Source organism: Scyliorhinus canicula, chromosome 10 (assembly GCF_902713615.1).
Source record: "Scyliorhinus canicula chromosome 10, sScyCan1.1, whole genome shotgun sequence".
NCBI classification, from domain to species: domain Eukaryota; kingdom Metazoa; phylum Chordata; class Chondrichthyes; order Carcharhiniformes; family Scyliorhinidae; genus Scyliorhinus; species Scyliorhinus canicula.
The window spans coordinates 155,623,896-155,650,694 of NC_052155.1; the positions used below are offsets into that span (position 1 = coordinate 155,623,896).

General features: G+C 47.8%; 1 protein-coding gene across 8 annotated transcripts in view; it reads right to left on the reverse strand.

Annotated features, from left to right (window-relative positions):
- oxr1a (oxidation resistance 1a) overlaps positions 1 to 26,799 on the reverse strand; it is a 576,817-nt gene that overhangs the window by 94,657 nt on the left and 455,361 nt on the right. For 7 of the 8 annotated variants that reach the window (XM_038809973.1, XM_038809970.1, XM_038809974.1 and 4 more), the window contains one exon: positions 19,407 to 19,569. In XM_038809973.1, coding sequence (XP_038665901.1) covers positions 19,407 to 19,569 — 163 coding nt within the window. Of the gene's footprint in view, positions 1 to 2,605; positions 2,852 to 19,406; positions 19,570 to 26,799 lie in introns of those variants that run through there. The other variant, XM_038809978.1, reaches the window with a different exon arrangement.

Genomic DNA, 26,799 nt, shown 5'->3' on the forward strand with positions numbered 1-26,799 from the left:
TCTTATGGTCTTATGGTTGTGAATCTGTGGAATTCTCTACGGAGTGGGTGAATGCTGGGACAGTGAGTAAATTTAAGGAGTTAGATAGATTTTTAATTGGCAACGGGTTGAAGGGTTATGGAGAACGGTCAGGATAGTGGAGTTAAGGTCAGGATGAGATTAACCATGATCGAATGGCAGAGCAGACTCGATGGGCCCAATGGCATAATTCAGCTCCTATAACTTATGAACTTATAGCAGATCACTTGGAAAACAATGGCAGACTTGGACAGAGCCAGTGTGGGTTTACGAAAAAGAAATCATGCTTGACCCATCTACTGGAATTATTTAAAAATTCATTTATGGCATGTGGATATCGCTGGTTAGGCCAGCATTTATTGCCTGTTCCTAGTTGTCCTTCAGAAAGTCATGGTGAGCTGCCTTCTTGAACCGCTGAAGTCCTCGAAGTGTAGGTACACCCACAGTGCTGATAGGGAGGGAGTTCCAGGATTTTGCCCTAGTGACAGTGAAAGAACGGCGATATATTTTCAAGTCAGGATGATGAGTGACTTGGCGGGGAACCTCCAGGTGATGGGGTGACCAGGTATCTGCTGCTCTTGTCCTTCTAAATGGTAGTGGTCATGGGTTTGGAAGATGCTATCTAAGGAACCTTGGCGAGTTACTGCAGTGCATCTTCGAGGATGTAACTGGAAGAGTTGATGAGAGGGAGTCAGTGGATGTAGTTTATTTGGATTTTCAAAGCCTTTCAACAATGTTCCAAATAAGAGATCAGGGTGTAAAATTAAAGCACATGGGACTGGGGATAGTGCATTCAGCTGGCTATTGGCAGACAGGAAACAAAGAGTCGTAATGAACAGGTATTTTTCCAAGTGACAGGCAGTGACTTGTGAGGTACCACAGGGATCAGTGCTAGCACCACAGCTATTCACAAGGTATATTAATGATTTAGATCTCCAAATTTGCAGATGATACAAAGCTGGGTGGGAAGATGAGCATGACGAGGATGCAGAGGTCCTTCAGTGTGATTTGCACAAGTTTAGTGATTGGGCAAATGCATGGCAGATGCAGTATAATGTGGATAAATGTGAGGTTATTCACTTTGGTACCAAAACAGGAAGGCTGATTTTTAAGTGAATGGCTATTTATTGAGAGAGGGGAATGTGCAACAAAAACTGGGTGTTCATGTATACCAGTTGCTGAAATCAACCACACAGGTGCAGCAGGCGGTAAAGAAAGCAAATGGTACATTGGTCTGCCAATGAGGATTCAAGTACAGGAGCAGGGATGTCCTGCTTCAGTTATATAGGGTCTTGGTGAGGCGATAACCTGGAATATTGTGCAGTTTTGGTCTCCTTATCGCAGGAAGGATGTTTTGCTTTAGAGAGTGCAGCAAAGGTTTACCAGACTGACTCCTGGATGGCAGGACTAACATAATAGGAGAGATTCAGTTGGTTAGAATAAAGAAAAGTACAGCACAGGAACAGGTCCTTCGGCCCTCCAAGCCTGCGCCCGAATGTATTCACTGAAATTCAGAAGAATGAGGGGGGGAATCTCATAGAAACTGTAAAACTTTTAACAGGGCCAGACAGGGTAGATGCAGGAAGGATGGTGATGGTGTGGGAGTCCAGAACCAAGGGTCACTATCTGAGGATACGGACGGGGTAAACCATTTAGGAGAGATGAAGAGAAATTTCTTCACCCAGAGAGTGGTAGGCCTGTGGAATTCTCTACCACAGAAAGCAGTTGAGGCCAAAACATTGCATGTAAGAAGGATAAAAGCAAATTACTGCGGATGCTGTAATCTGAAACGAAAGGGAATGAAAGATGAGTCATAGCCACAGAAACCCAGGGAAACCTGGGCAAGTACGAAGGAGTTAGATAGAGCTCTTGGGGCTGGAAGGATCAAAAGAATGTGCAGAAAGCAGGAACAAGTTACTGAATTAGACAATCAGCCATGATCATAATCGATGGCAGAGTCGGCTCAAAGGGTTGAAAGGCCTACTCCTGCTCCTGTTTTCTATGCTTCGATGTTCAGCTTGTAAAAACAGTGTGAACTTCAGGAGAGATAGGAAAGCATGAGAGAATGTGCACAAGATTCACTAGAATTATCTCAGGCATACAGAACTTCAGTTACTGAGATTGGAGAAACTGGGTGTGTTTTTCTTGAAAAGATTGGAGAAGATTTGATTCAAATCACGAGGGGTTCAATAATGTAGATAGGGAAAAGCTGTTTCATCTGGTGGAACAAACAGGATCGAAAAAATGAGATTTCGATACAATTTAGTCATTTTTGATCATGTTAACTTAAAATTAACTGAAAGTAGCTTTAAAAAAATTAACTTTACTGCCGAGAATGGGTGAACATGTCGATTTATAAAAGTCGCTGATTAGAGGATGAACGTAGTGACACAATTAAACTACAAGTTGAGCGAAGTAACCAGCACAACCAGCTCGCCAGTCACATCCTCACAGCAACACCTCAGCTATGTGGCCGAGCAGCTCCATACCAAGGCAAGTTGGAAAGATTGGCCGATAACACTGTCGCTGTCTGCTCACATCCGATACAACCAACTCCAGGGCCTAAACCTTGCCTTCTTATACTTGCCATTGAGTACTTGTATCCAGCTCGCGCATCCTTCCCCCCCGTTCCAGGGCTCTTCATCTTGCCAACCACAAACCGGGACATGGTTCCTGGATGATTCCCCGTTCGCTTTTCTCAACGGACCACCATCACTCACTGTCCGTCTCTAACACTCTCTCCACACACATCATAGCCAAGTGCTTCAACTGCAGCTGATCCTGTCCGCTCCAAACCTTCCACCCGGCAAGGGCGGGCCAACTGCCGTCTGACGGGCGGACAATCCCACCACTCGGAGCACGTCATCCAGTTAGGGGCGGGCCAACTGCCGTCTGATTGACGCACAATCCCACCACTGGGATCACGTCATCAAGTTAGGGGCGGACCAACTGCCGTCTGATTGACGGACAGTCTCACCAGTTGGAGCACGTCACTCAGTTAGGGGCGGGCCAACTGCCGTCTGATTGACGCACAATCCCACCACTGGGATCACGTTATCAAGTTAGGGGGCGGGCCAACTGCCGTCTGATTGACGGACAGTCTCACCAGTTGGAGCACGTCACACAGTTAGGGGCGGGTCAACTGCCGTCTGATTGACGGACAGTCTCACCAGTTGGAGCACGTCACCCAGTTAGGGGCGGGCCATTAGCCGTCAGTTTGATGCCGTCAGCAATTCACAATTCGATTGGGTCACCAAAGAGTTTTAGAAAAAGGGGCTCAGAAAAAATTGATTGAAGGACATCACAAGACAAAGTCAAGTTGCTGCTTTGACCGCTGGAATGGATTCTATTCAACACCGATTCAGCTTTTCGTTCAGTATATTTGGTTGCCGCTCACCTCACTTGGTTCCAACAAGTACCATTTGTTTTGGAGGGTGGATGTTTGAAAGAAAATGCAGCTTTCGCTTTTATCATAAAAGGTAATCGAGAGGAAATCCCATGAACAGAATATATTCCCCAAAGGCTTTCTGGTAAAAGTAGCAGGAGGAAGTCAGATTTGGTTCTTCTCTAAGGCTGATTGCTGGGCCTTATGAAGAAAGGTATCAGAGTTTAGAACAATAGTAGGCATGGGTTACAAATGCAGTCCATCTGGGTTGAGTGCTGCCCATGAGACATTTTGTTGACCGTTGTCCACGCACAAGGTTGCCACATTCCACTGATTTCCATGTGCGTAGTTTTTTTCTTACCAGTATGACTGAAGTGAGAAACAAAGTCAGGGCAAGTGAAGTGAGATGCATGCACTTGGGCAGGACAAACAAGACAAGGGAATACATGATGAACTGCTGGGTCCTGGGAAGCACCGAGGATCAGAAGGGCCTTAGTGTACATGTATACCGCGGTGTCCCTTAAGGTAGTAGGACAAGTGGATAAAGTACTTAAGAAGGCATATGTTATACTTGCCTTTACAGCCAAGGCATAGAGTTTAAGAGTGGGGGTTATGCTGGAACTGTATAAAACGTTAGTCAGACCACAGCTAGAGTATGTGTGCAGTTCTGGAATACATGGAAACATACACGGAAAATAGAAAATGGAAAACAGGAGGAGGCCATTTGGCCCTTTGAACCTGTTCCGCCATTCATTCTGATCATGGCTGATAATCAAATTCAATGCCCTGTTCCCACCTGCACCCCCATATCCCTCGGTCCTCAATCCCTTTGCCCAAATAGGTATATCTAATTCCTTCTTGAAATCACACAACTTGGGGCCTCACTTACGTTTCATGATAGTGAATTCCACAGAGTCACCACTCTCTGGGTGAAGAAATTTCATCTCACCTCAGTCCAAAAAGGCTTGCCCCTTATCCTCATAGTATGACCCCTAGTTCTGGACTCCCTCACCATCAGGAACATTAATTCTGAATCTACCCTCTCTAATCCTGTTACAAATTTATAAGATTCTATGTTCTAGTTAGCTCACAGTGCCAGGGACCCGGGTTCGATTCTCACCTTGGGTGACTGTGTGGTTTGCACTTTCTCCCCATGTCTGCATGGGTTTCCTCCGGGTGCTCCAGTTTTCTCCCACAGTACAAAGATGTGCAGGTTAGGTGGATGGTGTTAAATCGGGTGAGGTTACAGGGCAGGGATAGGGCCTAGATAGGGTGGTCATTCAAAGGGTCGGTACACTCGATGGGCCAAATGGCCTCTTTCTGTACCATAGGGATTCTATGAGATCCCGGGCGTGATAAATGGCCACGCTGCACCTGAAAACAGCTCAACGTGGTGCAGTGTGGCCGATAAAAGCCGGGAGACTCTGCTCCCGGGAACTACTCGACTTGCAATGCCTCACAAGACCCAACGTGATGTAAATTCCGCCCATTGTGGGTGGGATCACTTTTTGTTTCCTGTCTGCTAACCAGCATTCTATCCATCTCAAGACACTGCCTTGCGCGTTAACTTTACATAGTAATCTGCTATGTGAGACTTTGTCGAAAGCCTTCTGAAAGTCTGTTTTTAAAATATTTTAATTCAAATTTTTAACATTTTAACAACTAAACATATAAAACATATGACATTTACAAAATAAAACCAACCCAAAACAAACCCTCCCCCCCAGCAGTTGGCGGCAACCAGTTCCCCAAAATGCAATAAAAACAAACCCTATCTCTTGTGGAAACCTTCACCTGTGCCGCCGCACCCCCTCACCCAAGAGAGCAAATTTCATCCTCTCCAAATTCTATCAGATCCCCCATCCACACTGAAGCATCCAGACTTAAACTCCGGCGTTTGTGAGAACAAACCGCGTTTATCCAGCCTCTCCTCATAGCTAATGCCCTCCATACTGGGCAACATCCTGGTAGACCTCTTCTGTACCCTCTCCAAAGTCTCTCCATCCTTCTGGTAGTGTGGCGACCAGAATTGAACACTATATTCTAGTTGTGACCTAACTAAGGTTCTGTACAACTGCAAGCATGACTTGCTAATTTCCATATTCAATGCTCCTGGCCGATGAAGGCAAGCATACCGTTTGCCTGCTAGACTATCTTCTCCACCTACGTTGCCACTTTCAGTGGCCTGTGGACCTGTACTCCAAATCCCTCTGCCTGTCAATACTAAGGATTCTGCCATTTACTGTATATTTCCCACCTGTATTAGAACGTCCAAATTGCATTGCTTCACATTTGGCCGGACGAAACACCATCTGCCAGCTCTCTGCCCAAGTCTCCAACCGATCTACATCCTGCTGTATCTTCTGACAGTCCACATCACTATCCACAATTCCACCAACCTTTGTGTCGTCTGCAAACCTACTAATCAGACCAGTACATTTCCTCCAAACCCTAGGTGATACACTTTGGAAGGGGTAATGTGACAAGGAAGTATTCAATGAATGGCATGACACTGAGAAGTTCCAAGGAGCAAAGGGACCTTGGCGTGTTTGTCCATAGATCTCTGAATGCAAAAAGGCAGGTGGTGACCCTAGGCCAATGAAGAAAACCAGAGGATGAAGAACGTCATCCACTGAAGATGGACTAGGAGATCCGGCGGCCAGCAAGCCACCCATTTTCTGAAGACTGTATGAGCACCCTGTTAGAGGCAGTGACAGACACGAGGGACATTTTAATGCCCAGGGATGGAAGGAGGTATTCTCCCACCTCAACAAGACGACCTGGCAGAGGTAGCAGCTGACATCAGCAGGCATGACTTGGCTCAGCACACCAGGTTCAAGTGCCACAAAAGGTCCAAAGACCAGCTGCACTCAGCACGGATGAGTTCTAAGCAGGCATTTTCCTGTGTGGGGAACAGAGGAAGGCTGCCCATATACAGTTGCGATCAAGTGTGCCGGTTGAACACATATCAGCCTATGCATCTCAAAATTGAGATGAGTTTGAAGTCTTGGGTTCATCAAAAGGTCACGTGTCCAGAGGGGTGGTAACATTCTCTTGCCCCTCAAGGGATGATCTGAATTTGGGGGGGGGGGGGGCAGCATGATATGGCACTGAAGGTGGGGTGTTAAGTACTCAAGTGAGTTCTGCACTCACTTGCAAGAGAATGAGCCACAACAACTTGGCGATAGCAGCCACTGGTCGTGAGATGCCAAACCTAGCCATCCTCACCAACCATGTGAGACCCCTAGAGCTTAAGCGTAAAGGGAGGCCATCCAGGTTGTAGGGAGGCTGGTGTCTCGGAGGAAGGTTAGAGCCCATTGAGCCGATTCATGACAGAATGAGGTGAAAATGATGTCTGGGCATCTCAGCCCTCAGAATAACCTGTGATGCGCCAGTCACTAAGACACATCAATGCAACTGAGATCGATCGCACTGGGCAGCATGTGTTTAAAAATTGACTTTGAGAGATATGAGTGTTATTTCTGACCATTGTGTTCATCCCTCAGATGAGCCACCCACCAGATCTGGCCAGGAGGCCGATGATCTTCCATTGACATCAGAGCATGAAACCTCACAAGATGCACCCTGGCACACCATCTCTCAGCATCAAGCACCAGCACAGATACCGGCATGTTGGTGGGCATTACCATGTTGGATGAGTTGGTAGTGCACAGCAGTGAGGGCACATCATGCTCACTGGTGGAAGCCAGGGCTGCCCAGGGCGTCAGCAGTCCATGGAGTGCTGGAGACAGGACCATTCTGAGTCTAAGGAAGAGCTTGGAGTTGTAAATCAGGCGGCAAATGCTTGATGTCCAGCAGGTTGTGTGGGGAGATCTAGCTGAGAACCTGGAGGGTCAGCGTGCCATGGAGGAGTCCTTGCGAAGCACAAGTGCTGCATTGGCTCCAAGTGCTCAAACTCATCCACTGCGAGAGTGGACACTCTAACAGAGAGGCAGCTCCTGGAATGGAATGAGGCGTTCCTGAGGCTGCGAGAGGACATGGAAGCCCCTCACAGGCACTGACCTCAAGAGGTCACTACCAGTGTGGGAGAAGGATGTAGCAACCAGTCTCTCTGATGGGTGCCCAGACTTTTATAGTGAGCAGGGAGGTTATGACTCACCCCATAATAGCGGACAAGCTGGCTGTCATCTCTAGGGCCTCCTTTCACTATGCCCCGGACGAGGGCAGCTGGTCCAATGCTTCACTGCCAGTCACTGCCATCTTCTGAGTCTGAAGTGACTGAGGAGTGCCCAGCCACGTTACTGAGTGAAATCTCCCAGATGGTGCCTGCTCAGGCCCTTCCGGGTAGAGAACGAGCGCCAAGGTCTTCTGTATGAACAAGGCATCAAAGTCAACAACTTGCCTCTCATGCCACTGACAGCAAGGGGATGGGGCCGCACCTCTATGTGGCACCAACAAACGCAAGTTGAAGACACAGCACAACCAGGGGTATATACAGGGTGTTTTTATTTTATTTTGTTATCACTGTATATTGTTGATGATTAAATTTGAGATTTTTGCTTTGTTTTGCATTATTGTCCTCATAAGCCATTAGTGTTGTATGTGCAGAATGGTTTCTGCCTCATAAATGGCTGTAGATAGATGCCCAGGCTATCAACCTTTAGTGCTAAGGTAATTACACTGAACCATGACCTTCCTGTTGTCCTTGCTCCCCTGACGATGACAGATTTCAGCCTCCTCATCCTCTCTTTTCGGCCGCCCGGGATCTACATCTTATCGACGTCAGTACCCTCATCTGAGCTTTTTGCATCAGCATCTTCCTGAACCAGAGGTGCACCTCAGAGAACGATATTATAAAGACTGCAGCATACAATGACGATGAGTGACACTCACTCAGACGGATACTATAGTGTGCCCCCAGATGAGCCCAGGCATCGGATCTTTATCTTCAGCAGGCCAATGGTCCCCTTCACTATCGCCCTTGTGGATACATGGCAGCAATTGTATCTCTTCTCTGCCTGTGTCCTCAGGTGCCTGACAGGTGTCATCTTCTATTTTTTCAACGGATATCCTTTGTCACTAATCAACCACCTGTCATGACGAGCTGGAGCAATGAAGAATCTTGGCACTTGTGAGTGGCAATGTATGTAGGCATTGTGGGAGCTGAGACCTGAATAATTTGAGCCGTGTGGCCACAAAATATCTGAACGTTCATGGAGTGAAAGCCCTTCCTGTTCACAAAGGCACCCGGCTGGCGCTTTGATTGCTACAAGGGTTCAATCAATTGCATCCTGGATGTGGGGAACATTTCAATTGTGGTGAAATCGCTGGCCTGTTCAGCCTGGCTAATTTGGTCCATCCTGAAATGGAGGCATATTCGCATCCGCATGAACAAGAGTGTTAGTCACCAGCTTCACATAGCTGTGCGCAGGTGACTTGTAGACTCTATAAAGAAGACCCATAGAGCCCGAGAATGATCCAGAGACAAAAAAGGTTCAGTGTCACAGTGACCTTCAGGGCCATGGGCATTGCGTGTCCACCCACAGGGCAGCACGGTAGCATGGTGGTTAGCATAAATGCTTCACAGCTCCAGAGTCCCAGGTTCGGTTCCCGGCTGGGTCACTATCTGTGCGGAGTCTGCACGTCCTCCCCGTGTGTGCGTGGGTTTCCTCCGGGTGCTCCGGTTTCCTCACACAGTCCAAAGATGTGCGGGTTAGGTGGATTGGCAATGCTAAATTGCCCGTAGTGTCCTAAAAGTAAGGTTAAGGGGGGGGATTGTTGGGTAACGGGTATAGGGTGGATACGTGGGTTTGAGTAGGGTGATCATTGCTCGGCACAACATCGAGGGCCGAAGGGCCTGTTCTGTGCTGTTCTATGTTCTATAACTGGAGGTTATCTCCAGGCCAATCATCTGGCAGGTGGTTATGGCTTCCTGTGACTCTGGCTAGCGGTGCCGTAGTGGTATTCTCACTGGACGAGTAATCCAGACACTCAGAATAATGGTCTGCCGACCTGCTTTCAAATCCCACCATGGCATATGGTTAGATTCAAATTCAATAAAAATGTGATCACATTAAGTGGGAGAGCAGACTTGATGGGTTGAATGGCTCACTTCTGCTCCCGTGTCTTATGGTCCTCTTGTCATGACCAGGTAATTTGACCGCTGCTTGTACACCTGAACAGCTGGGTAGGGCGTCTTCTGTGGGGATGTCATCCTTGCCCTCCCTGCTGGCTGTGATGAACCTATGCCTATTCCTCTGCCCAAGGGGGATGCCTATGACCACCAGGCCTCCTGTCTCTTTGTCCCCCATCTTGCTCCTCAAAGGAGGTGCTCCCTGCTGAGTATACTATACACATCTACAGGTTTGCAAATGAGGCTGATCCATGCACAGAGGCTAACAGAGGGACCCACATCTCCGGTGCCAGAGGCTAGAAACGTCATGTAAGTTCCACACTATGATGAACCTAACACAGAAAAACACTTTCGATACTCCTCAAAAACACCACCTCATCTCACTCTCAAAAACTCCTAACTCCTCAGCCAGTCTTTGCTCCAGCCTCCATTTATCCTGCCCTTGATTGAAACAAGTGAAAAATCAGTTGGTCTGCCTGTTTATGTTGCCTGTGTGACAAGCTTAAAATTCCACGGGCAATTTAATATACAGGTAAATTGGGAGCGATAATCCCTTAAAGCTGACAAAATAATCATCAGCTGCCGATCTGCGTCTGCACTCGCCAACTGATATATTGCGCAAGGAGGGTAGTGTGCCTGCTGTAATGATGTGCTATTTAATGCCCTTCATCGTGCACACCCCGTACACAAAATTCTGCCTTATAGATGTTTTAAAAAGACTCAACAAAGTTACCGTTGATCCTGTAGAAAGTAAATCTAGGGAGATAATGGCAAATAGGTGTTTTGAATATTGAATAGGTATTTTGCATTCCCTTAGAGTATACAAATAGCATGCCAGAAATAGCTCTAAATCAGGAAATGGAGGGAAGGAGGAACTCAGTAAAATTTCAATCACCAAGTGGTACTTAGCAAATATTTAATGTAACTCCTTTATTCGAAAAGAGAAGGGGACAAAAAGCAGGAAACTATAGCTTAATATCTGTTATAAGGAAAATGTTAGAAGCTATTGTGAAATATGCTATAGCAGGGCACCTAGAGAAAATCAGGCAGAGTTAATATGGTTTTGTGAAAGAGAAACCACACTTAACAAATTTGTTGGAGTTATCCGAAGAAGTAACATATGCAGTGGACGAAGATGGATATACTGTACTTAACTTTCCAGAAGGCATTAGATAAGGTGCCTCATAAGGTTATTGCAGAAAATGAAAGCTTATGGTGTAGGGGTAACATTATTGGCATGTATAGAAGATTGGCTAGCTAACGGGTAACAAAGATAGCATCAATGGATCATTTTCCACTTGGCAGGACGTGACCAGTGGCGTGTCACAGGGATCAGTGCTGGGGCCTGAACTCTTCACAATTTATATAAATGATTTGAATGAAAGGAACGATGATATGGTTGATAAATTTACTGATGGTACAAAGATAGTGAAGTAAGGTCTAAAGAGTATACAAAGAGGCTACAAGTTGACATAGTTAGGTTTGGTGAGTGGGCAAAGATCTGGCAAATGGAGTATACCGTGGAAAAAATGTGAGGTTGTCCATTTCGGCAGGATAAATGAAAAGCAGATTATCTAAATGATGAGAGATTGCATCTGTCCTAGTGAATTAATTGCAAAAGGTGAGTATACACACACAGCAAGTAATTAGCAAAGCTAATAGAATGTTGTTGTTTATTGCGAGGGGAATTGAATACAAAGGTAGAGAGGTGATGCTACAGTTGTACAGGCATTGGTGAAACCACATCTGGAGTACAGTGTAGACAAATTTGGTACAATAACCATCACTAGGGAGAAGATGTTGAATAAACTAATGGGATTAAAGGCAGATAAGTCTCTGGGGCCTGATGGCCTCCACCCTAGGGTATTAAAGGAGGTGGCAGCAGAGAGTGGATGCATTGATTATGATATTTCAAAATTTCCTGGATTCTGGAACGGTCCTGATGTATGAGAAACACGCTAATGTGATGCCCCTATTCATAAAAGGAGAGGGGCAAAAAGTAGGAAACTATAGACCGGTTAGTTTGACGTCTGTGGTGGGGAAGTTGCTAGAATATGCTTCTTTTTATTTGTCCTGCTGAAATTTTCCCAGGTTATGGAAGTAAGGAGCAATGAGAAGTTGAGGTGAAAATTAGATCAACCACGATCTCATTGAATGCAGAGCAGGCTTGAGAGACTGAGTGGTCTACTCCTGCTCCTAATCTGTATGTCTGTATGCTCCTGCTTGCCCCATGCTCCTGTTTTCTCTGGGGCTGTTCTTCCTCTGCTGTGCTTCCCGAGTGCCCCGCTGCCCGAGTGCTCCCTCCGTTCTCTGCTCACCCAACATTCCTGCCTTTTCTGTACGTCTGATTGGCAAACTCTGCAGTGAGAGGCAGCATACACACTCAGTATTACTGTTTTTGAGAAGCATTATTAAAGCACTCTTCATGCAGCGCTTTAATATTATATATTATAATTTAGATAGCGGTAGAATCATAGAATTCTTAAAGAGCAGAAGGAGGCCATTTTGCCCCATCGAGTCTGCACCAACCCTCTGAAAGAGCACTCTAGCTAGGCCCAGACCCCCACCCCATCCCTGCAACCCCACCTGAAAGGGTATAGTTTTTAGTCCTCATATTGAAATTATTTTCATTTTCAACTTTAGTTATCCAATAAGTGCTAAAGGGGTTAAAACTCTTCTGTATCAATCTGCATACATACACAAGCTATTTATAGCTACAGAAAGCATTCCCAAGGACATATTTCTCTGAATATGTGTAACATAGAACATACAGTGCAGAAGGAGACCATTCAGCCCAGCGAGTCTGCAGCGACCCACTTAAGCCCCGACTTCCACCCTATCCCCGTAACCCAATAACACCTCCTAACCTTTTCTTGGTCACTAAGCTAAGGGCAATTTATCATGGCCAATCCACCTAACCTGCACATCTTTGAACTGTGGGAGGAAACCGGAGCACCCGGAGGAAACCCACGCAGACATGGGGAGAACGTGCAGACTCCGCACAGACAGTGACCCAGCGGGGAATCGAACCTGGGACCCTGGCGCTGTGAAGCCACAGCGCTATCCACTTGTGCTACTATGTTGTCAGTAACACATCACAGTAATTTCATTGCAGTGTAATGGAAGCCTACTTGTGACAATAATAAAGATTACAAATTAGATGAGGCCAGGAAAGATGAGCCGCAGATTGTCTTCATCAAAAATAAGGGAACAATGGAGGGTCTTTTCGGCGATACCAAGCTGTGTGGTAGGAGACATGACTGTCCAGAATTGCTATTGCAGCAGGCCATTTGTTCATTGGTAAAGAGATTATAAGTTGGAAGAGTCAGACAACTAGGTGATTGCAAGCCACATTTTTGATAATAAGAGCTGGTGATAAATATTAGGAGACAACCAAACATGCCTTTGTACTAATTGGATAGTTTACTTAAGCATGCGGACCTTTGATATGATTGTCTAATTATTCTCATACTATGCATAATGTAAACCTAATCGATAGTCATGAGCTTCAAAACACACTCTCAGTGAGTGAGGGGCCACATCCAGAGTGAAACCAAAGACAGAGTGAATTTTTAAACTTGGGAATTTGAAGCAGATTAGGGATTCACTGCAGAGCGGGAAGAGGTGATCTTTACTTTTTCTCCTTGCTTTGGAACTTTTAAATCTTCAGAACTGTGGTCCCGCCCTGCTGCAGCTGAGGCTACAAGGGAGAGAGCTGATTGGTAAGTAATGAGTAAGGTCAGTAAGCCATCAATTATAGTTTGAAAATAGGTTTTGTGGTTTATAATCTGCAAGAGCTATAATTGGCAGTAACAAGAACAAGCCATAGTGGATTTGATTCAATCTAGTATAAGTGTCTTCCAGAGCTTTAATTTAAAAAGGTAAGTCATGGCAGGGGAAAAGCTTTGGTTTGCTCCTCGTGCTCCATGTGAGAGGACAGGAACATTTCCAGTGCCCAGGGCCAGCATGTGTGCAGGAAGTGTCTCCAGTTGCAGCTCCTGAAAGCCCGAGTTTCGAAGCTGGAGTGGCGGCTCGGCACACTGTGGAGCATCCGTGAAGCGGAGTGTTGTGGATAGCACATGTAGAGAGGTGGTCACACCGCAGGCTCAGACTCTGCAGGCAGGAAGGGAATGGGAGACCACCAGGCAGAGCAAGAGAACTTGGCAGGCAGTGCAGGAATCTCCTATAGCCATTCCCTTGCAAAACAGATACATCGTTTTGGATACTGTTGAGGGTAATGACCTCCCAGGAGAAAGCAGCATCAGCCAAATTTATTGCACCAAGGTTGATTCTGCTGCAGAGGACAGGAATAAAATTGGGAATGCAGTAGTTGTAGTGGATTCGATAGTAAGGGGAATGGATAGACGATTCTGTGGCCGCAAAAAGACACCAGGGTGGTATGTTGCCTCCCTGGTGCTCGGATCAAGGACGTTTTGGAGAAGTTTCAGGACATTCTGGAGAGGGAAGGTGAACACCAGTGGTCGTGGTGCATATTGGTACCAACTACATGGGGGGAAAAAAGGTATGAGATCCTGAAAGCAGTATATAGGGAGTTAGGATGAAAATTATCAAAAGATAGTGAGCTCAGGATTACTACCAGTGCCACGTGCTTATCAGAGTAAAAATTGTAGGATATATCAGATGAATGCATGGCTGAAGAGATGGTATGAGGGAGAGGGTTTCAGATTCCTGGTGAATTTGGACTGGTCCTGGGGGAGGTGGGACCTGTACAAACTGGACAGGTAACACCTGGGCAGGATCGGGACTGATATCCTGAGGAGGGTACATGCTAGAGCAGTTGGAGAGGGTTTAAATAATATGGCAGGGGATGGTATCCAGATTATACGTAAAGCTATGATTAAGTCTAGGTAGGATGTTGGGGGTCTCGTCCGTTTCCCAATTTAAATTTGGGTCTGGTCTGGCTATTCTAACACTATCAATTTTAGTTATAACCATGTATTAAATGGCAAAAAGCAAGAGAGAAGTGGATCCATCAGCATGTAGTTTACAAAATCTCAGTCCTGTTTGTATACTGGAATATTTCTTATCCATTCCACGAGTTTGTTAACCTAGGTCTCTATTATCACCACATCATTACATTTCCACGTGGCTTTCTGCAACTGTAGCTAACCACACTCAGTGCCTTGATGCTCATGGATCCCTTATTGCATTTGTTTTTATCTGACCTTTTCTCATACCTTACTATTTCCTCCTCTAATTTTCTTTTTTTTTAAATATAAATTTAAAGTACCCAATTCATTTTTTTTTTCCAATTAAGGTGCAGTTTAGCAGGTCAATCCACCTACCCTACACATCTTTGGATTGTGGGGGTGAGGCACACGCAGACACAGGGAGAATGTGCAAACTCCACAAGGATAGTGACCTGGGGCCGGAATCAAACCTGTGTCCTTGGCGCCATGAAGCAGCATTGCTAACCACTGTGCCACCGTACTGCCCCACTCTAATTTTCTACTCTCTGAATTCTCTATGCACCTTTGTTTCCCTCTCAGATATTATTCACTACAACATTTTCAAGTTTGTTTATACTCTCACTGATGCACTTGTCCGACCTGTCATGCGCATCTCCCACAGAACTAGTTCAAAAGTTCCAGAAATCAAAGGTCCTCTCTCCTGCACCATCTCTCTAGTTACACATTCACCTGCCCAACCCACCTATTATTTTTTACTCATCCATGGGAATGATTAAAAAATTGAAGAGAAAGCCGAAGCAACACTCATGATGGCTGGTGAAGAGTCGGTGGGGAACACATTCCCTCGCTGCCCTACTGCCATTTTACACTCTAATGAGCATTGGTTGCCATTAGGTGGGAATTCCACCACTTACTTTGGAGGAAGTCACACCTTGGGAGAGCTTCCGGCCAAATTGATTGGCTAATAGCTCTCCAGTCCGTCGAATTACTGCTCTGCAGTGCCGGAAGAGGAACTGCATGGAGATACCTGAAAGTAAGTCCCAGAAACCCAGGTAAGTGCAAGTGGTCCCAGCGCAGAGAGGGTAGGGAATACTTGGGAGTCGTGAGGGAGACATTCGTAGTCTGAGGGGATAGGTCAGGGGCGGGAGGGAGATATGGAGATCTTTGGGCCTGAAGGGGAGTGCTTCAAATGGAGGTGTAGTCCGGGATCTAATTTTATTTCCAGGTTTCCCCCACAGAGATTTAATCCGTTTAGCAGGCTAATGAGATGGGGTAGAAACAGGCCTTAAATGGCCATTAATTGAAGCTCAATTGAGGCAAGGGAGGGCTTTTGTTTGAGGCTTTGCCTGCTCTCGCATCAATCACTACAAGGTTGGAGCGGATGGGAATCCAAAGGGAATCTAATCTACTGGGATCAGAGGAGACGTAACATTTTGGCCAAAGTTCAGGGTCCAACATTTCTGTCCCAAAGGAGAGTCATATTGGAATCAAAACATTGGCAGAATCTTCTGTTCTGAAGTCCAAGTACAATGGCGGGAGAGGCTGACCCCCCGCAATCCTGCACTGTTCAGCTTGTTACTTATGCATCCTTACGGTTATGGAGAGGTCAAGCAGGAAGTCATTATCTCATATGTCACAGTTCCAGGCGACATATTTAAAAGGTACCTGGACATCTCCCCTCCTGTCCCCTTCTCCTGCCATCCATTTCCTGTCTCCATACCATTGTTCACCTTTCACCTGCCTCCCATGTCCAGCTTTGGCACAGATTGCGCGACCAGCACTAGATACAAGTGAAATTGTGAGCAGTCCCCCAGAAGGTGAAAGCAGTGTCCACTCCCTCGCCTCCAAGTCCTGGAAGAAGTCAAGCTTGCCAAGCGTACGCCATTTACGTGTGGTCATAAAACTGAACATTCTAATTTATTACTGATCGGGAGCTTAATTGGGGAGGGTGTTAATTAAATTCCAGTGAGGTGGCATTTTAATAAGCTTGCAATGTAATGATGCTAATGCACATAAAAGGGTTTCCTGACAATGTTTGTTGGGAAGCTTAACCTGCCTGTCAGGTTCCAGGAATAGAATTCTGACAGTTCACCCCAATGTCAGGAAATTAGGGCTGGAGTCTCCCAACGGGCGGCTAAGTGCCGACGCCAGAGTAAACACAGGCGTGTTTTACTCCGGCGCCGTTCCGGGACCCCATTCTGCGGCCCACAGGATGCAAGGACATCGCTGGAGTGGCCTACGCTGCTCTAGCTGCCGATTCCAGCCTGAACCTGGCGCAGCGGGGTCTCGCAGATGGGCCGGCGTCAACTAGCGCATGCGCAGTGGCCTTTTTCCCTGCGCTTGCCCTGACGCCAAATGGCGCAGGGCTACAGGAGCCTGCGCGAAGGAAAGGAGGCTGGCCCGCTGATCGGTGGGCTCCGATCGCAGGCCAGGTCATTACGGAGGCCCCCCCCCCACAGGCCGCCTCCGGACCCTTCAACGCCGAGGTCCCATCGGCTCAGGCGCTGGTGGGACTCGACTTTTTGTTGACGGCCGCTCGGCCCATGCGGGCCGGAGAGTCGGCGCATACCCAGACTGGCGCTGCGGAGAATTGCGTCCGAGCGTCAGGGTGCAATTTGAACGGTGCAACGCCGATTCTCCGACTGGCGGGGGGGGGGGGGGTTTGGAAAATTCTGCCCCTAATTTTTGACCTCATGTCAAATTAACTCCACCTGCCATGCTTTCCCTACAGGAGGGACAGAAGATTCCACTTGTTAATTCCTGTTTCCCAACAGGAACTGAGTTTTTTTTTCAAAACGTTCTGCTGTCATTTCTGATGACAAATTTCTAAGAGAGGCGGAGATGCCTGCCCAAGAAATCTTCAGACAGAGAACAAAGTGTGAGGGATGGGGAGATATCGCAACTGAACAGGATGACGGTTTGGGGTAAGAGATTGCTGATCAGATGGCAAACCGTGGGAGAAATTGTGGAGTGTGCAGTAGAGGTAGATCACCTGAAGATTGCCAGGTGGGGTTGTCAGATGGGAGGTAAATCCTGCGGCAGTTTAAAATGCTGGGGAGGGAGGTATGGAGAGAACCATTCCTGTTTTTCTTGGCCTACAAGCAATGCTGGTAAAACACCTGCTGGGTTTGGACACCCTCTCACTTCTTCAGCTCCTGAATTGCCCTTGTTTTAGGAAAACCAGCTCAAAGCCAATAAATCTAAATGGATGTTATAATCATGCTTGTTCTTATAATCCCTGTATTTCCAAATACAGATTAATTCTGTCTCTCAGAATTGCTTCCAATAGTTTTGCTACCACTGAATTTAGACTGATTGGCCTGTTGTTTCATGGTTTATCCCTTCCTCCCCTCTTGAATAATGGTACCACATTGACTATCCTCCAGTCCTCCGGCACTTCTCTTGTGGCCGAGAGGAACTGAAAATTATTGCCAGCACCCCTGCTATTTCCTTCCTTGTTTCACTCAACAGTCTGGGATACATTTCACCTGGCCCTGGAGATTCATCTACTTTTAAGCCTGCCAGACTACTCAGAAACTCCTCTCTGTCTACGTTAATTTCTTTAATTTGATCACACTTGTGACAATAAGCGATTACTATTATTATTAGTGAACACCAGCATAAAGTATCCATATAGAACCCTATCTACCTGCTGTTTGGAGTACTCAGTAACTGCCATAAGCCTTTTTCCTCTGCATCCAAAGCGGTCCCCACCGTTTATCCAGGGTTCACTGTATTTTTGGTCCCACCTTTTTTCTTCATTGGAACATGCTGGCCCTTTATTCTCCCAGGTTCCTTCTTGAATGCGTCCCACTGCCCTGTAACAAATTTACTTAAAAGTGCCTTTCTGGTCCATTCTGGCTAAATCATATCTGATCTTGTTAAAATTAGCCTTCCTCAGTTTAGAACTTTGATTTCAGGCCCATCCTCGTCCTTTTCCATAACGATTTTGAATCTAACAGAGTTATGATTGCTGTCTGCAAAATGCTCCCCCACTGACACTTCAAGCACGGTTATGTTACCTAAAATTAAGTCCGGGAATTTGTCCCTCTCTTATAGCACCTTCTTTTCACAGTAACTTCATTGAAGCCTACTCGTGACAATAAGCGATTTTCATTTTCATTTCACATACTCGCTTAAAAAGTTCCGGACACATTTTAAGAATTCCGCTCCCCCTAAACCTGTCACACCATGACTACCCCATTTACTGTTAGTTATCTCACTTGGCTGGATGGCTGGTTTATGGTGTGGCGAAATGGCAACAGCGTGCGTTCAATTCCGTACCGTCTGTGGTTATCCACAAGGTTGGCCTTCTCAATCTCACCCCACGCCGGAGGTGTGGTGACCCTCAGGTTAAAATCACCACCAGTCAACTCTCTCTCAAGGGAGAGCAGCCTATGGTCCTCGGGGATTATGGCGACTTTCATAAATACATGACAGAAACTGTGTATCTTTAAGTAGCTTCTTAAGAGAAACTTGAGTGCTACCCGCTGTATACGTACTTGTATTGAATAAAATGCTACTCGATTCACCTGACTCTGTATCAAGTGTCTTTAGATATGCCACCACACATTCCCACAACAAGCAAGTTAACAATACTTTGAGATGACAATAAGAAGTACATAGGAACTAGGAGCAGAAGTAGGCAATTTAGCACTTTGCGTCAGCTCCGCCATTCAAAACAATAAAAGTCCTTACTATAGATAAAGGATAGAAAATCATCTTGGACCGTAGTGCAAAATGGGTGTTATTGCATTGGCTCTTCATGATCTACAGTGCTTGGCATTCATTTCCATTACAGTCAATACAATTTATTATCCAATAACACCCATTTTGTGCAACTATTCAATATGAATTTCTACCCCAAGTTCTTTTTAAAATTTACGCCATATATGCTTGATTTAAAATCAATGATCAGATAAAGAATTCTTTGCAGCTTCCCGAATTTGCATAGGGATTAATCCCAGAATACTTTTACCTCCCAGTCTTTCAGCACTGGATCATTGTTGGAATTCTCTTTCATTTCAGTCTTCTCATTCTTTGTAACAACCATGAATCCCGGCTCCTTCACTGACTCTCCAGTTTCATTCCCGTACACTTCGGGAGACCACTGCACAAAGAAGACATACAGATGTTCGGCCCTGTAAAGCAAACAGTTTCCATTGAATAAATATTCTTGGCTGGTCCATACTGCATCAGATACCAGAGACTCCACAAGTACTTACTGCTAGTTATTAAGGACAGTAGAATTGGAAGCTATAGAAGGCTGGCTGGATGAGGTTACAGTCCAACAGCAGGGTGGATGAAAGAAATTTAAAAACATACTTCCCTGGGACTAACAGGGGGAAGTTTTTTTTTTACACAGAGGGAAGTGGGTCCTGGAACTCGCTGCCGGAGGTGGTGGTGGAAGCACGTACGATAGTGACCTTTAAGCGGCGACTCAAAAAATACATGAATAGGATGGGAATAAAGGGATATGGACTCTGGGAGTGCAGAAGGTTTTAGATTAGACGGGCAGCATGGTCAGCGCAAGTTTGGAGGGCCGAAGGGTCTGTTCCTGTGCTATACTTTTCTTTGTTCTTTGAAGGTGCATAAAATCAGGAATCACTTCAATTTCATTTTATTATCTTTATATTCACTGTATTCTGGGGGCAATGTTTCACACAATTTCCCCTGTGTACATGGTGTGTCATTGCATGAATTTTAAAGCATTCCATGTTTGGAACATTTAATTAATATTTAGAATATGTGTGATGAGTTGGTATAGAAGTCATACAATCCCTGGCAGGCGGAAGTCATTCAGCCCATCGAGTCTGCACCAACCGTCCAAAGGAGCAGCTGACCTAGGCCCCCACCACCACCCTAGGGGCCATTTAGCATGGCCAATCCACTTATCCGGCACATCTTTGGGCTGTGGGAGGAAACACGCGCAGACACAGGGAGAATATGCAAACGCTACACAATCACCCAAGACTGAAAGTGAACCCGGGTCTCTGACGCTGTGAGGCAGTAGTGCTAACCACTGTGCCACCATGCTGCCCATATCTGTGGACAATGACATTAAAATGCATGTATGATTGAAATGAAGGATAGATCAATGGATTGAGCATTTATCCTTCACTCCAGTATACACGTGTTGTCATCCAACTTTATTGCTTTACGACAAATACCATGGTTGTGACTGGGTCAACAACCAAGGAAAGAATCATTGGATTTGCAGCCACAAAGCCACCATTCGGACCAAACTGCTTTTCTTTTCTTTACGTTATACGTCTTTTCTCTCCATGTACATTTTTATGAAGCCTACATCCTCAAATTGTGAAAAGACATTCTTAATGGAGTTTGATTGAATAGCCAATCAGAAAAGTAGTATCCTTAAAAGATTTGATACAAGATCATAAATAATTTATTTGCATTTACTTCTATTTCTGCCAATTTTCTCCCCTGCTCTAGGAAATTGCTTAGAAACTCAATGGTGCCAAAGTATTCCTAATGGTGCAGGAGTGTGCCACCTGCCATATTAAAGTAGCCAGCTCAGGCAGGACAATTCTGGGAGATATTGGCTGAAGCTATATCATAAAAAACACACACTGTGTTGGCAGTTAATAGTGCAGCAAATGTGGCAACAATTGCAACTGACATGATGCTAAACTTCATGAAACCTTGGACTGCCCTCTCACTTCAATGATCTGAATCATTATCCAGCGCCTTTAAATTGATCCGTGAATCTTGCAGATCCTTGCATCCACTTGCCTGGGGTGCAGCTCCAACAACACTTAAGAAGCTCAACACCATCCAGGGCAAAGCAGCCTGCTTGATTCGCTCTCCTTCCACAAACATTTGCTCCCTCCACCACCATCTTTGGAGTAAAAACCTTTCACCAGTATACAAAGGACCTGTGTTTACAGGATTCACAAACCATAAGCCTTTGTTAGGCCTGTTCCAGAAAGATTGGACGATTCCCACAAAGCGTGCGCTTGGTTTCAGTGTTGGGCCCAGTTGCTGGCATGCGAGTACATGCCGGAACACCGTATGGGGACACAAATTCCCCATCTGAATACGCCCAGCCGCCCTCCCTTCCCCCCTCCCCCCAAGGCCGCCAACGCTGGCCGATAAAGTCGCTCTGCCCTCCATTTCACGGATTGCCTGCCTGTAACAGCATCTTGCATCCGCGGTTGGACCCAAACCTATTCACAAATGTCCTGCAGCTGCCACATCATTCTGTATGGAGCCCAGCACCATGCCTTGCCAGACGATATGAAGGCATAAACCTCTAAGAACCATAAATTAGGGGTCGAGGACTGTGTTATTCTGTGGGGAACAAAAGTGTTCCAGAATGCGGGGGCAGTCCACTCTTGCAGGACTTCCACAACGGACACCTGGGAGTGTCAACGATGAAAATGCTGTCCTGCAGCTGTGTCTGGTGGCCCGGGATCAACAACGACGTCGAGTTTGGCACAGCATTGTGTACCATGTCAGGAGCATCAGAAGTTGCCACCGGCTGCCATTCCACTCACTGGAATAGAACAAAGAAAGAAAAGTACAACACAGGAACAAGGCCCTCCAAGTCTGTGCTGATCATGATGCCCTAACTTTAAAAAAAACCTTCCGCCCTTACTCGGTCTGTATCCCTCTATTTCCTCCCTAGTCATGTACCCATCCAGATGCCTCTTAAATGTTGCTAATGTGCCTGCTTGCACCGCATCCTCTGGCAGCGTGTTCCAGGCACCCACCACTCTCTGTGTGAAAAACTTACCCCTCACATCTCCCTTAAACTTTCCCCCTCTCACCTTGAACATGTGCCCCCTTGTAATTGCACTTCCAACCTTGGAAAACACCTCTGACTATCCACACTGTATATGCCTCTCATAATTTTGTAGACCTCTATCAGGTCTTTCCAGTGAAAACAGTCCTTGTTTATTCAACCTCCCCTCATAGACAACACCCTAGAGACCAGGCAACATCCTGGTGAACCTTGTTTGCACTCTCTCCAAAGCTTCCATATCCTTCTGATAATGTGGTGATCAGAACTGCACGCAAGGAGACTTCCGGTGGCTGTGATGGATCAGTAAGCCACACATCTGGGAGCTCCCGTTTTAAAGAGATTTTTCGGCTCTTTTGAGAGCCCAAAACGGAAATGTTTCGACGTCTCCCGGTGGGGGAAGGTGTGCTGAACGACTTTCCCTGCAGTCCATGACTCGAACTCGGAGTGGAAAGGGGGAAAAAACAGCAGCAGCTCCTCAGAAAAAACGGGGGAAGGGATCCAAGATGGCCACCGACAGAGCTCCAGAGGAATGGAGACTCTGGGCCCAGGAACAACAAACTGATCTCCTGCGCTGCTTTAAAGAATTCAAGGATGAAGTACTGAGCTCTCTGCAGGAAACAAGCAGAAGGCTGTCAGAGATTCAGTCCACCCAGGGTGCTGCCATCAAGAAGTTGCAGACGCAGGCCATTGAACGAGAGGAGGAGGCCGTGGTCCTCGTGAGTAAGGTGGAGGGGCACGAAGCACTCCACAAGAAGTGGCAGGAACGCTTTGAGGAGCTGGATCACCGCATGAGGCGGAAAAACCTGCGGATCTTGGGCCTTGCAGAGGGGCTGGAGGGATCGGACCTGACAGCCTATGTGGCTGTAATGCTGAATTCGCTAGTGGGGGCCGGATCTCTCCATCTGCCCTTGGAGCTGGAGGGAGCGCACAGGGTGCTGGCCAGGAGGCCCAAGGAAGATGAACCCCCGCGTGCGGTGCTGGTGAGGTTCCACCGGTTCAGTGATCGGGAGTGCGTGCTGCGCTGGGCCAAGAAGGTGAAGAGCAGCAATTGGGAGAATGGGGTAGTGCGGATCTACCAGGACTGGAGTGCGGAGGTGGCTAAGCGGCGGTCCGGATTTAATCGGACGAAAGACGTGCTTTATAGAAAAAAGATAAAGTTCGGAATGTTGCTGCCCGCGCGCCTGTGGGTAACTTATTCGGACCGGCATTATTATTTCGATTCCCTGGATGAGGCGTGGGCCTTCGTGCGGACGGAGAAACTGGACTTGAACTATGGGTTGGGGGTTGCGAGGTCGGCTGTAAGATATTAGTGCTGGATTCTGCTGTTGCTGTGTTCTCTTTTTCTTCTGTTGTTTTCTTCTTGTTTTAGTACTTTTGCAATTTTGATATGGTTATTTACGGAGGGGTTGTTCTGCTATGTTTTTGTGCTGTGGGACATTGTCTGGGCTGTGTATCTTGAGGGGAGGGTCGGGGGGGTATGTTGTATTCTATGCCGGAGTGGGGGTATGGAGTGGGGCTGATATTTGGGAGCTGCGTCAGCAGGGTGTGGTGGGGCAGTGCAAAAGCGCGGGCTTTCCTCTGGTTTCCCGTGCTGCGGGGCTGGGGGGTGGAGATGGTGACGGGGGAGGCGGGGCCTTAACTGGTTCTTCCCCGCGCTGGAGCGGTGCCAGGAGGAGGGATAGATTGGAGGATGATCCCACTTCGGGAGGGGTCGGGCTATTGGCGGGAGTTTCCGGGGTCAGCAGAAGTTAGCTGACCCACGGAAGTACAATGGAGGACGGTTCGCGGCTGGGAGGGTTCCTAGCCTGGGGGGGGAAGGGAGGGGGGGAAAAGGGAATACCGGGTTGCTGCTGGTAGGGTCAAGAAGGAGCTGGTGGGGGCTGGGGGGGGACAGAGGTGAGGGGTTGTCGCTATGGGGACGGGGTTGAGCAGGGGGTGCTGGCCTGGGGCGGGCAGTCAATGGGCTATGGCTAGCCGACGGGGGAGGGGGGCGGGACGCCCTCTGATCCGGTTGGTCACCTGGAATGTGAGAGGGTTGAATGGGCCGGTGAAGCGGTCGAGGGTACTGGCTCACCTGAAGGGGCTAAAGGCGGATGTGGCAATGCTTCAGGAGACCCACCTGAGGGTGGCGGACCAGGTCCGCCTGAGGAAGGGATGGGTGGGGCAGGTTTTCCACTCTGGGTTGGATGTGAGGAACCGGGGAGTGGCGATTCTGGTGGGGAAAAATGTGTTGTTTGAGGCATCGGAGGTGGTGGCGGATAAGGGGGGTAGGTATGTGATGGTTAGGGGCTGGCTACAAGGAGAGAAGGTGGTACTGGCTAGTGTGTATGCCCCAAATTGGGACGATGCGGGCTTTATGAGGCGTATGTTGGGACGGATCCCGGATCTGGAGGCGGGAGGTCTGATCATAGGGGGGGACTTTAATACGGTGTTGGATCCTTCACTGGATCGGTCCAGCTCTAGGACGGGTAGGAGGCCGGCGGCGGCCAAGGTACTGAGAGGGTTTATGGATCAGATGGGTGGAGTGGATCCATGGAGGTTTGTAAGGCCGAGGGCACGCGAGTACTCTTTCCTCTCCCACGTACATAGGGTCTACTCTCGGATAGATTTCTTTGTGGTGAGTAGGGGACTGATTCCGAGAGTGGAGGAGGCCGAGTATTCAGCCATTGCAATCTCCGACCACGCTCCGCATTGGATAGAGTTGGAGATGGGAGAGGTGCGAGACCAACGTCCGTTGTGGCGGTTGGATGTGGGGTTGTTGGCGGAGGAGCTGTGTAGGAGGGTCCGGGCAAGTATTGAGGGGTACCTTGAGGTGAATGATACGGGGGAGGTTCAGGTGGGGATGGTCTGGGAAGCCCTGAAGGCAGTAATTCGTGGGGAGCTGATATCCATCCGGGCACACAGGGAGAGGAGCGAGAGGAGTGAGAGGGATAGACTGGTGGGAAAGATGCTGGAGGTGGACAGGAGGTATGCAGAGGCACCAGAGGAGGGACTGTTGGGGGAGAGGCGCAGCCTGCAGGCTAAATTTGATTTGCTGACCACTAGAAAGGCAGAGGCACGGTGGAGGAAGGCACAAGGGGCAGTGTACGAACATGGTGAAAAGGCGAGTAGGATGCTGGCTCATCAGCTGCGTAAGCGGGATGCGGCTAAGGAGATTGCTGGAGTGAGAGATAAGAGTGGGAATGTGGTGCGGAAGGGGGTAGAGGTGAATGAGGTCTTCAAGGATTTTTACGGGGAACTGTACCGGTCGGAGCCAACGGGGGAGAGGAGGGGAATGGAGAGGTTCCTTGACGGGCTTTCTTTCCCGAAGGTGCAGGAGGAGAAGGTGGAGGGGTTGGGTGCGCCGATTGAGCTGGAGGAGCTAGTTAAGGGGATCGGGCAGATGCAGTCAGGGAAGGCACCGGGGCCGGATGGGTTCCCGGTGGAATTTTATAAAAAGTTTGTGGATCTAGTGGGCCCCTTGCTGGTGCGAACACTCAATGAAGCGTGGGAGGGGGGGACTTTGCCCCCGACGATGTCACGGGCGCTGATCTCGTTAATTTTAAAGAAGGACAAGGACCCCCAGCAGTGTGGTTCATACAGGCCCATATCTCTCCGCAACGTGGACGCTAAGGTGCTGGAAAAAATCCTGGCCACCAGGATAGAGGACTGTGTGCCAGGGGTTGTGCACGAGGACCAGACAGGTTTTGTGAAGGGAAGGCAGCTGAACACGAATGTGCGGAGATTGCTGAATGTCATTATGATGCCGGCGATTGAGGGGGAGGCAGAGATAGTGGTGGCACTGGATGCGGAGAAGGCCTTCGATAGAGTGGAGTGGGGGTACCTATGGGAGGTGTTGGGGAGGTTTGGTTTTGGTGAAGGGTTCATTAGATGGGTAAGGCTGTTATATGAGGCCCCGATGGCGTGCGTGGCTACGAATAGGAGGAGGTCGGAGTACTTCCGGCTTTACCGAGGGACCAGGCAGGGTTGCCCCTTGTCCCCCTTGTTGTTTGCACTGGCAATCGAGCCGCTGGCGATGGCATTGAGAGATTTAGAGAGGTGGAGAGGCTTGGTGCGAGGTGGAGAGGAACATAGGGTGTCGTTGTATGCCGACGACCTGTTACTGTATGTGGCGGACCCGGTGGGAGGGATGCCGGGAGTGATGGAGTTACTAGCCGAGTTTGGGACCTTCTCAGGTTATAAATTAAACTTAGGCAAGAGCGAGGTGTTTGTGGTGCACCCTGGAGACCAGGAGGAAGGAATTGGTAGGCTCCCGCTTAGGCGGGCAGGGGAGAGCTTTAGGTACCTGGGGGTGCAAGTGGCCAGGGACTGGGGGACTCTCCACAAGCATAGCTTTACCAGGCTGGTAGATCAGATGGAGGAGGAGTTCAGGAGGTGGGACATGCTGCCATTGTCGTTGGCGGGGAGGGTGCAGTCCGTCAAAATGACAGTGCTTCCGAGGTTCTTGTTCCTTTTTCAGTGCCTGCCCATATTTATCCCCAGGGCCTTCTTTAGGAGAGTGACTAGCAGTATTCTGAGTTTTGTGTGGGCACATGGGACTCCGAGAGTGAGGAGGGTGTTCCTGGAGCGAGGAAGGGATGGAGGTGGGCTGGCACTGCCCAACCTT